The following is a 12,076-nucleotide window of genomic DNA, read 5'->3' as shown; positions in this document are numbered from 1 at the left end:
CATCCAACCAGCATTACGACCGCAAACCACACGAAACCACATCAGCTCAGGAGCTCCGCATCCAGCATCTTTAACTGCAACATCATCTGAGACCAGCCTCCCAAAAACATGATGCACAGTTGGTTTACAACCAAAGAATTTCTGCACAAACTGTCAAAAACCATCTCAGGAGTGCTCAACGACACGCTTGTTGTCCTCAACAAAATGTCCTGTTTAACCGACAACACAATGCCACAGATGTTGCATGTTTTGAGGGACTGTGACCACTGGCATGCTGACTGCAGGAATATCCCACAGAGCCGTTGACCCATGCGCTGAATGTTTATTTCATTGCCATAAGGTTTGAACAACTGAAGGATTTCTACACAAAACTGTCAGAAAACATCTAAGAGAAGATCAGTGTCCCCGTAGTCCTCACCAAAATGTCCTGTTTAATTTCAGAACAAGATGCCACAAATTTGGGAAGCCAACTGCTGGTCTGGCATGCATACTGCAGCGTTTTTGGCTGTTTTTGCAGATTTGTGTACACGTGGATCGTTCTCACAATGTTATCATGTGAACACAGACTTTAAAAAAAAAGCAAAATAAAGACTTTCATTCGTTCTCATCTAAATGTGTCCTGTTCATGTCTCTACTACATAAGTTGTCTCCAATGTAATTTCCAATAACTTGGCAGTACATCCAACCAGCCTCACCACATGTATCCTCACCAGCTCAGGACCTCCATATTCGGCTTCTTTACTTGTAAGATTGTCTGAGACCACCGAACCGAACAGCTGATGCAACAATTGGTTTGCAAAACCAAACAATTTCTGCACAACAGTCAGAAAACTCCTTAAGGGGGCTCATCATCCTCACCAGGATTTTAACCTGACTGCAGTCTGACATTATGAGTGGGCGACTGCTCACCGTTGATGGTGGCACATTGAGGAAGTGTTCTTTTTACAGTTTTACAGCAGATGGCATATATGGCGTCAAGTGGTTTGCTAATGCCAGTGTTGGGAACGATGTGCCCAATTGTGACGATAGGATTATGGTATGGGCTGGCATAGACAAGACATTGAACACAGGAGTATTTTATTGATAGCAAAGAGATACTGTGAGATTTCCATTGTTTGCCCACTGCTATGACCTCATGCTGCAGCATTATAATGTACAACCACATGTACGGATCTGCACAGTATTCCCAGAAGCTGAAAAGATCCAAGTTCTTGCATGACCTGCATACTCAACAGATGTGTCAAGCAATAAGAACACCTGATCTATCCAACGTCCGGTCTGTTTTTGGTTAAAATGCTGGCAATATGCAGAAAAAATGCAGGGGAATTAGAATTAAGAGCACAAAAACCTTTGAATGTAACACATATTACTGGTTGTCTCATGGTATTACCAGACCAGTGTGAATAATTGTAATTTTATTTGAGCAGTGCTCACTTCAGAGTAAAATAACAAGCGCACAGATGACTTCCATATGGACAAGCTCACATTAATAGCTTGCTTTAAACCTTGGTAACAACTCTCTGGAGGTTTTCCAGAAATGTCAGCGAGGGAATGAAAATGTTGTGCGTACTGTCGGCAGAGCAGACTAATTGGTTGGGGCTTCTGTGTTGGTATAAACACACCCATTGATTTCTTACAATGAGCTCCAGCTCCATAACGTTTCAGGATGTCAACACCATTTTGAAGGAAAATGGTACATTTGCTGCCTCGATATTACAAAAACGAACTGACATTGCCCCGTATGGTTTTCCACACGGAGTCAAATCACTCAAACTAATTGTTTTTATAACCATACACGAGTCTCAAAGGATCTGCAGCCTCAGTTTGCAAAAAGACGAGGTTCATGTACTACATACTCGATGAAGTCTCACTTTCAAGCATTTTATATACACTTATGTTATACTGAGCATCATTTCTGTCAGATCATTTTCCCTCCTCTGCTCAGACGCAGAAACACAGATATTCCTCTCGGAACAAAATAATCTAACTTGTGGTAGAACTGCGACTTTTACAATGTCTTCATCTGCAATCTCTGGCCTGCAGAGGCTGTTATATAAGGAAGAGGGATTTACAAATTATTATTAACTAAATTCATAACACCTTGTTCTGTGATGCCTCTCGTGAGGAGAAAATGTCATTTGCAGGTGTGTGAATTCTCATTGTCTATGTCTTAAGTCTCGAAGGCACTGTTCCTTCTTTGGAGGACTCGTTGCAAACTGAAGTGAAGGTAAGTTAAGTAATCTCTGACCTTTATATTGAGTGGACTAGATGAGAAAGTAAGAAAAAGACCTTTGCAGAAAAGTGCTACTGCAGCGTGATAAGGTTACTCTGATAAGGACTGATTCACAGTGAAAAAGCTGCCGGCCTTAATTAATGTGTGGACGCTTTGTAAAATTTTGAACTTTGTAGAAAACCTTTTGTTACACTGCAGTTATGATAAAAAGTCTTACAATGTCATCAACATAAAGCCTTGAGGTCAGAGAGGTACAATACCTCAAATAAGACTGAACATTTTCTCTTAATCAAAGCTGTCTTAGAATGGTTTCACTTTTAAAATAAATCAGCAAATAATCACTCCATGTTTAAGTCTTTAACTATGATGAAACTATTGTCCTTAACACTGAGACAGACGTCCAAACACTTCAACAGTCTCCAGCAGCAGAAAGCCATCTCCGGTCTGTATTTACATAAATGACATAATTGTTGTAGATTATCATACTCAGCAGATCTCACCACCAGCAGAAATGCTGGAAATGATATAACAATGGCCACACCAGACATACAAATTCAGCACAATAGGGGGAGGACTCTGAATTAAACTGCCAAAGAGATACAGTACAGTCCAAGAAATCTTAATATCAAAAATCTATCTATGAAATGTGGAGTTATTTTAACAGAGCAGCGTGCTACTAGAGACAGTATTTGTACAAAAACTGTTCTTCGCTGGCTGTACCACTTTATTCTGCCATTTTTAGCCAAAGTGACAGTTGTCCACAGTTACTACTCTATGAATGTTAATATGTGCTAAATAAATCAAATCAAATCAAGAATAGAAACTCACCTTCTGGTTGCAGTTTCAACAACTCAGGTATGGAGGACATTCATGTGACTGACATCAAGGGGCATGGTACTAAAGCACAATTTATCATTTAGTATTTAATAGAGTATCTGTAATAAAGTAATTCGTACACCTAGTGTCTGTTCATTATCCATTAAGATTCCTACAAAAAGTTTAAGGAGAGAGAAATGGAGGCCTGTGGAAGAGAATATTCCCTACTGGAATTCCCTCTAGGGTCACGAGATGTAAAATCCCTAGAATACCTGTCCTCTATTTATTTTTTATCACCTGATATATTATTCATACATGCCACATACATATGTAGTCAGATACAACTACATACCACATTATACTAGATATAATGTAACATAATACAGGCATGATTGTTTAACCTTCCAGCAATCACAAGGATACTATGAAAAACAAGCTGCTGTGCTCCATTCATCATTATTGAATACCGATAAGACGCAGGGACAGAGGATAGGAAAAAATGAAGATTAAGTATGGAATAGGTCACTTCGAAGCACACGTAAAACGTCAGACTCTTATCTCGGTGAAACATGTGTTCTATGTTTAGAAACAGTAATAGGTCGAGAGAGGAATGAGTCACGACCGTGTGTTCGAAAGTGAAGGGACAGGAGGGTATTACAGAGATAAAAAGTCGTCTCTAACATGTCTGAAAACAAATCATTTTATCATAATGGGCTGTCGCTACTTGACATTTGACCCAGCTGAAAATTATTCGCTAAATGTCTGCAGTAATTATTGTACGCAGGGCAGGTGAAGGCTGAAGGGCTCCCTCTGTATAATGTGAGATTACCACTCCAATGTCTGTATACAGAAAATATGAGGACTCAAGGGCAAGTTGTGGTTCAAGTACACAAAAACAACAACTGCAAGTGTGAAGAGTTTTTTGCTGAAATGTGTTCTTCACTAAGAGGTTTAAAACACTGTTGAGCTTAAAGAAAAGCTATGATTTCAAGAATAAAGTGGTACTATTTTGAGAAAAACGAGAACTACTGCCTTACAGTAATTTGGTGCATTTTTGAGATATCTCAAGGACATGTAATGGCTCTGATCACAGCTATTGCTGGGGGACCAAAAAAGCTATATTATCATAAGAAATTTACAGTAAAAATTGCACCATGATACCACATTACACAACTTTCTGTCATAAGATATGTCATATCAGAAGTTATACTCTACTTTTCATAGAATTTTGACAATATTACAAGAATATTTTAAAAGGACCATATATGATCATTTTGACACAAAAATTGCCACAAAAAACAACCCAAAAAAACAACAACACAAAACATGTTTTCACTACATAAATTACTTTAAATTAATTTAAATTTATTAAATTTAAACCTTAAGGTTTAAACCAAAATAACCCAGTGCTGAGCAGCACTGAAACGTCTGACAGGATCAGTAAAATTTCCTGTTACCGTCGTTTCTGGAGGGCCGTCCTCCAGGCAAACGGTCAGTTCAACCTAAACCCAACATCTGCCCGGTCAGCACGAGCAAACACAGCAGCAGCAGCTAACGTCCAACAACATGCCGTTAAACGGTCCAGACAAACCCAATATGACACTGAAATGACTCCACTCTGTCGTTTATCTTGTTGAAAACTACTAGGTAACGTTAGCCATGTGATGCTTACAGTTAGCCCTGTCACTGTGTTCATGCATATAAACTCTCACCAACGATCCACGGTGTTGAGCTCACACTCCTGCAGCACAAGCTACACCCCAAACAGCGTGTTGTGTGGAGAAATAGACCTCGATGCATTGGCGGCGTTGGTCGTTCAGCATGCTGAGATGCCAACAAAACATTCTGAAGTATTGCCATACTACACACAACTGCATTGACAATATGAGTACATAAAAAAGTACTTATTGGTATCATTTTAAAGGTACTGGTATGTCTACAGGTATCGTGAATTTCTGAATGACATCCAGCCCTAATCATCCTGAAACATCTTCTTGAGTTATATGGATACCTTCGCTTTCTTTATGATAGTTTCGGAGCACAGTTTAAAGCCTGATAAACACTGGACCAGACCCAAACACAGAAAGATTTTGAGGACTTACTTGAGTACATGTGTGGAGCCGTTGATCTGCGTGGCTGTGCAGGGAGCGCCGGAGCCCAGGATGGATGGCCTGCGGTACCTCTTCCTCCCACAGCACAGGATGATGAGGAAGGCACGGCGGAAGGACTTGTTGAGGAAGGCGTAGAGGATGGGGTTCAGCATGGAGTTGATGTAGCCCAGCCACAGGCAAGCCGCCCACAGCTGGTCCGGCACCGTGTAGTCTATAAACGGGTCTACCACGTTGGTGACGAAGAACGGCGCCCAGCAGAGGCAGAAACATCCCATAATGATGCACAGAGTCTTTGCCGCTTTAGTCTCTGTTCGCATACGGTGGTTGCGTTGATGGTCAGCAGAGTCCACACCGGCGCCTGAAGTACCGGGTGCGCTGGCTCCGGCTCCTCCCGCCCGCTGCAGCATGCTGATCTGCAGGGCGTGTGCTCGGGCCGTGACGTAGATCCTCTGGTAGGCCAGCACCATGAGGACCAGCGGGATGTAGAAGGCCACCACGGAGCAGGTGAGCGCGTATGGCTTGTTGACCATGAAGACACAGGATGTGGAGTTGCTGCCCTCGCTGTGACGCCGCTGCTCGATCTGGTAAAAGAAGTCACATCAGAGCGGACAGTTAGACAAGCACCTTGAGGCAAGATTCAGAGACATGTTATTCCTGCTGTGTGACAGAAACACTAAAAACAATATGCTGCTTCACTGTTTTAAGACTAAAAGTCCATAACAATAAACTGGCCCTGTAAGGCTGTGGCAAATCAGAAAATACAACCGTTGAATGGATGGATATAGAATTTGCTGTGGTACTGCGTTAAATATCTGAGACTGTGATGTTAGTGAGAAGTACATCATTCTTTTAATGCAGTAAAAAGGAAGGTTATGTAAGTCAGGCGGGCCCATAACCTTCGAAAGCAGAAGCAAGGAAAGGATTAACATCCTTCTTCAACCAGCAGTCAATGTGGATTTCTTGTTACCATAGACACAATTTTTACCCGATTTAACCAAATATACTAGTTTTAATTTCCTGAAGCAGTTTTGTAATGGCCATATCAGCTTCAGGCTGAATACATGACCTGCTTTTGTTTGACAGGTTAGCAAGGGAGGAAAATCTACTTTCAATCAGATCAGAAGTTGCTGCAAAAGGCAAAATACACTGGATTCATGTTAGCAGGCTGGTTTCCATAAACCCTCAAATTGCGCAAATTGAAATTTGAATAAAAAATACGCCTAATGGACAAATGTCAACTTTGAAAAAACTCCCATTTCTCACAAAAAAAAGCATGATGACTTTTTCGCTTTTATAGGTCACACGATGAAGGAACTGACATGAATGCTTTCGATCCTGTTGAAGATGAAGTGGTGGTGCGCGTCTGCCTTTTGTGGCTGAAGTGGGCATAATGACAACAAACATTGCCCCTACCTTCCAAAAAAATCACGTCCAAAAACTGTTTTCACAGATGACAGAAATGTAAAAATTATTCAGGCAAATTGTTTTTTTTTTTTTCATCATGCGGCCTAACTTGTTTTCTCCAGCTGTTTCAAAAATAAGCAATCGACTTTCAGGGCGTCCAACAGCACATTGAAGTATCAGCTGCCAACAGAAGCAATATGGGAAATATTTTGCATTCAGAAACGGCTTTCTACAGCATCACTATTTTGTTTTCAGCTGGCAAAAATACTGATGAATAAAATTTGTGATTTTATGCTTTCATAAAAACAACAAAAAAGCACAAATGACTCATTCACGCACACATAATTAACTAAAAGCTAGAATTTAAGAATACACAGTTTGTTGAAAATAGTCCTGCAGAAACCACATTCACTGAGCTGCTGCACAGCTCTGCTCTGAAACGCCTCCAGACTTCACAACAACCCACTCAAAATCCAACGCTCTCCGTGGAAAACGGGGAGCGCGGGTCCTGAGGGAGAGGGAGGCGCTGCACGCCACCATTAATCACAGTGAAGTCCCATCCCGGCGTTTCCTCCGCTATCATCTGTGAGGGAAACTACGGCTCAGGGCTACCAGATGAATAATACAGAGATCAATCCACACCGCTGCATGAAGGACCCGCTCCTCACTGTGTAAACTGAAGCTGTTTTTATGAATGGACTCACAACTTTAAGTGTTTTTATATCCGACTGTTAACTTTACCTGTCTGCTGTGAACACGATATCAATGAAGTAAAAATAGATTTATTTTTTAAAATCTGTGCGTCATGCTTGTACAGCTCTTTTTCATTGATCACATTTCCTTTAATTTTTTTGCAAATTATGGGTTTTAGTCTTTCCAAAAGCCAAATTGAAGTTTTGTCATTAATTCTCCCTTAAATTATTTGAGCCGTTGAACATAATTGGCTTCATTAAAGACATGATTATAGTTTATTTGGGAGTCGTCTCTGAAAAATGATGTTGTTCAAAACCTCTTTGAAGCTCCATAGTCTATAAACGTGGTGATTTCCACCATCTTTACAGCTTATTAAAATCACCTGATGGCCAATTAACGGAGCAAAACACATCAAAACTGTAATAAGGAATAAGGCTTTTTCTTCAGAGTGCTGATGGCTGAAGATGTTATCTTATCATTTAAAAGACCCGTCTATGATCGCCTCATTCTCATCCATTTTTTTAAATAAATGTTTCCTTTAGTATATTATGAAGAATATTTTAAGCTTTTACATGAGAATTCTGCATAACAACAGGCTGTAAACATGAATGTGTTTACTTGGTCCTTTTGGTTTATCTGCAAGAAATAATAAATTGTATGGCAAAGAAGGCAGAGGTCACTTCATTAATCTGCTGAATAAAAAGAAACGCATCAATGGGGTTTTACCTGAAAAGACTGAGATAGCATTAAAAGTATTTTATATATTTTATTACAAGCTGAATAAAAAGCTTCTGCCAAATAAATAAATAAATAAATAGCTTCTCAAACTTGTAGGTGTGAAAATGTTTTCAGCAAACACCAATGGCTGAATAATATCACAACTGTTACTATAGCTACAACACAAGTAGGAGTTAGTGATAATCTGATGATAAGATCTTTGAACATTGTGAAATTTTATGTTGGGAATTTTAAATCCTATTAAGACACAGTTAGCAGATAAAATGGCTATGAGTGGGTAAAATGTCTGCTTTTGACTGATCAAGGTGATAAAATACCAGACAAATCAAAGGTCTTCATCGCACTGATTCAAATGAAAAAAAAAAGTAATGTAAAATAATAAAGAAAAAAATAAATGACTTGAAAAAGTGCCAAAGATTAAAAAGAGAAATATCTGTAACATCATTTTACATATAAAGTTATGATAATTATTAATATCGTTTTCTGGATTTCTGTCCCCCCTTTTCTCTCTCTTCCTTTTATTATTTTTCTTATTTTTTTAAAACAAATTATCAGGTAATTTTCTTGCCAAGCTAACTTTATTTCCATGTTTTTTAAAAAGATTTTAATGCTTGCAAAAGGCATCTGATGGCATCTCCCAGCGATACAAAATTAAATAAATACTGAACACCAACAGAAGTCTTGACTTGTATGATTTTTGTGTGAAACCACAGACTGCGCTGCCCGACCAGTCAGAGCCGTGTTTTTCCACAAAGCATTAAAAACAGCAGGAACCAGTGAAAGCAGACGGAGACATGTCCGCGTGTCTCTGGTGGCTCTGCAGGTCTGGTTGTTTTGTTCAGTTTTTGAGCTGCAGTTTGTGCCAAAACTGACGGGCTGCTCAGAATATTCAACAGCTCTAATTAGACCCAAAGAGAGACGCTGCCGCCGCCGCCGCCGCCGCTGCACAGAGCGAACGTCACACTGCTGCTGTGCTGTAAACCTCTGCGTGTGTGTGTGTGTGTGAGTCACTGCCAGTGCTGCCAAAGATGAGCAGGCCGGTCCTCCTGTGGACAGTCAGGCAGACCGGGGCGAGCAAGGTTAATAGTGGCTGGGGACTCTCTCTCTCTCTCTCCTCACACGCTCTTGTTGTCTTTGTCTGCACACATTTTTGTCTCTGTCCTCCTCTTCCTGCTCTATTTTTATTCAAATCAGCCATCTTGTCTTTAGTGGCTGATTTCCTCAAACTTTTCATTCACAAATTTGCACAAAAATGTCAAATTCAAACTTCGACGTGATCCGTTATTTAATGTTCAACACACACAAATAACACTAAAGGTCACCTAAAAAGATTTATACTCTGTGAATATTGCACTTTTCAAAACAAAAGTGGTAAACTGCTTCAAAATTAACCCTGTGAAAACCGTCTCGACATCACTTTTCTTGTGCAAAAATAAGTATACTTAGAAAATTAAAGAAAGAGATAAAGAAAATGTCCAGATTATTATTATGACATAATTATATATCACATGTTATTATATACATAAAGATTATGTTACTGTTACAAAATGATTTTTTGGTACTTTTTCCCTAAATTTTTTCCTAGTTGTTTTTTTTTAACTTTGCTTTTAATTTTGTTTTCCTTTTTTTGGCTTTAATTTTCCAGTTTTATTATTATTATTTTTTAAACCTAATTTCGTGCCAGTTGTTGGGTCATTTCTTCCCAAGTTAGTTTTTGGTTGTTTTTTGTTTGAAAATAGAATTATTGGAAAAAATGTGTACATATTTATATATAATTTAGTCTCGAGACCCTTTTCTTCAGAAACAGAAAACAGTTAACTACATTGGATAGTCCAATAAAGAGAGTTAAAGTATTGAAAACTTGGAGGCAGGCATGGCAAATGATCCATCTCCCTTAACTTTGGATTTTTGAAGACCCACAGCGGTTGATATGAAAACGTGTTGTGTTGTGTCTGTGTTGGTCTGAAACGAGCAATGACAGTTGCTCTGTGCTGTGTGTTAAATAGGGCCCTTAAAGTTGCAATATGGGCACAACAATCCAGAAATGTACTATTTTACTTGTGCCATGTGTGACGAGAATTGCAGCGTTTTATTCTATTCTCAGCCGGTGGAGAGAGGCCAAAACTGTGTAATGTGTCCCTGTACTTCATCTCGTTATACGACGGGCTGCAGCGTTTTAAACCGTCTGCGACAGCTCCTTGGCCGAGGCAACATTATAATGAATTATAATAATGAAGAAAAAAAAGCCAGCAAGGAATCCCATTCAGTTTGGAGTATACGGTTTGATGTCAGAGGTGAAAGGTCGCAGAGATCGCTGCTGATGCTCTCAGGTCCGAATAATAAAGACCTCTGGACCTATTTCTTTCTGCTTTTCTGTAAGATCTAATATGAGCTTTATGTTTTCAACATTATCTGGAGGATTAAGGAAAGCTGCTTGTATTATTACTCAGTTGTTCTTAACTTTTATGGCTTGTGACCTCAGAAACAAATCAATATCTGAAGACTTTGCCACAAGTTATGGCTTCACTGCCGAGATATCAAGTTATGCAGACAGAGTTACGGTTTATCAGCTACTGCAAAAATGGATTTTTCTACTTGGGTTGTATCAGTTGAAGGGTTTTCAAAGGCCTGAGGGGAATAAAGTATCCAATATTAAACAAGAAAAAAGATACATTTAGAGAAAAGTCTGAAGAAAAATTCAGTGCAACACAATGTTTTGTTTATCTTTATATCTTTGTTGCTGGCTTGAGAAACAACGAAGCAACTTGTATCTGCTGAGGAAGACCGCACTGCTGGAGAAGAGCCTTCTAATCTACATCTACTCATCTCTCTGAAGCTGCAAATTTAGACAATTATTTGTAGTCTCTGAGTAAAGTAAGTTGCAGACATCTTCCCAGAGACATGGTTAACCCCTTACATCCTGGATCAAGCTGTTGCACTGGATGTGCGGACCTTGTTCAGAGCCAAAAGGACACAAGACTGCAAATTCAAAAAAATGTGCTGCATGAATTATATGATGCCATCAGCAGCAACATGCCTAAGAAATCAGATGAAATTTTTCAGAGTAGCTGATGATTTTAATCAACTCATCCTTCAACTCCAAAGATGTAGCAGAATAAAGGACAAATGTAATTTTGTTCTTTAAAGTTTGTTTAAAAAGATTACCAATAAATCTTCCCTCTTCTACATGCATGTGCTCATGACAATGGAACATCAAAGACCAAAGGTTGGAAATTAAGGGCTTGTATCCAGATAGGTTTTTTTTGCCTCAGCACAAGCATCTTTTTTTCGGTTGTTCCCTATGAGGTGTGAGCAGATGCAGCTGCAAGCAGCCACTTGAGAAAAAGAGCTGCTCCTGTACGTCCTTTTCAGAGCACTCTGCCTTTTTTTGAGCACTTCGAAAAGATCGCACCACATGCAGCATGTCATTCAAAAAAGTGCTGGGAAAGAAATCTTGAAAATGAAAACATAGTTCCTTTGTTATCGATATTTTGGTATCAGTCTGCTCACCCCTATCTGATACCTCCACACTGTTTGCGTTTACGTTTTGAACCAGAATATTTCTTCTCATCCTTTTCTGTGTTCTATCTTGCATCGTGTTTAACATTAAACAAACCTCACTGCACAAACAGGACACTCGACACTGACTCATGGTTAAATACTTTACATTTTGAAATAAAGAAACAGCTTGAGTCCATGTCTGTGGTGTCAGTGTCCTTCTGTCTCTGACATGTTGATGTTGTTTCCATAGAAACACATGAAACATTTCCTCTGTCTTGTAAACAATACGAACTCCACAGGACAATAATTTGTTTCTCAGCTCATGCAGACACTAATTGTTTTTTTTCTGTTTATGTGAAACATGTTTTGCTCTTCCTCTTTTGACTGTTTTTCTTTTTTTTCTATTTCTTTTTCTCCCCTCCAGGCGACTCCAGTTTCACTTAACAGCAGTGTACTGCCATCACAAACTTTCATTTCCTGTTGAGATGTGAAATATTTTTGGCTTCGCCTTCATATAGAACCAACACAGGCAGCTCTGTGAATCATTCCCCCCCACACACGCACACACACACACACACAC

General features: G+C 39.4%; 1 protein-coding gene across 1 annotated transcript in view; it reads right to left on the bottom strand.

Moving 5' to 3' along the window:
• The window catches only part of htr4 (5-hydroxytryptamine receptor 4), an 83,462-nt gene that overhangs the window by 43,148 nt on the left and 28,238 nt on the right, over positions 1 to 12,076 (bottom strand). The window contains exon 4 of the mRNA XM_042493792.1: positions 5,152 to 5,741. Coding sequence (XP_042349726.1) covers positions 5,152 to 5,741 — 590 coding nt within the window. The remainder of the gene's footprint in view (positions 1 to 5,151; positions 5,742 to 12,076) is intronic.

This window comes from Plectropomus leopardus, chromosome 9 (assembly GCF_008729295.1).
Source record: "Plectropomus leopardus isolate mb chromosome 9, YSFRI_Pleo_2.0, whole genome shotgun sequence".
NCBI classification, from domain to species: domain Eukaryota; kingdom Metazoa; phylum Chordata; class Actinopteri; order Perciformes; family Serranidae; genus Plectropomus; species Plectropomus leopardus.
The sequence above is the reverse complement of the archived record's forward strand: the minus strand, read 5'-3'. Positions and strand labels throughout refer to the sequence as shown.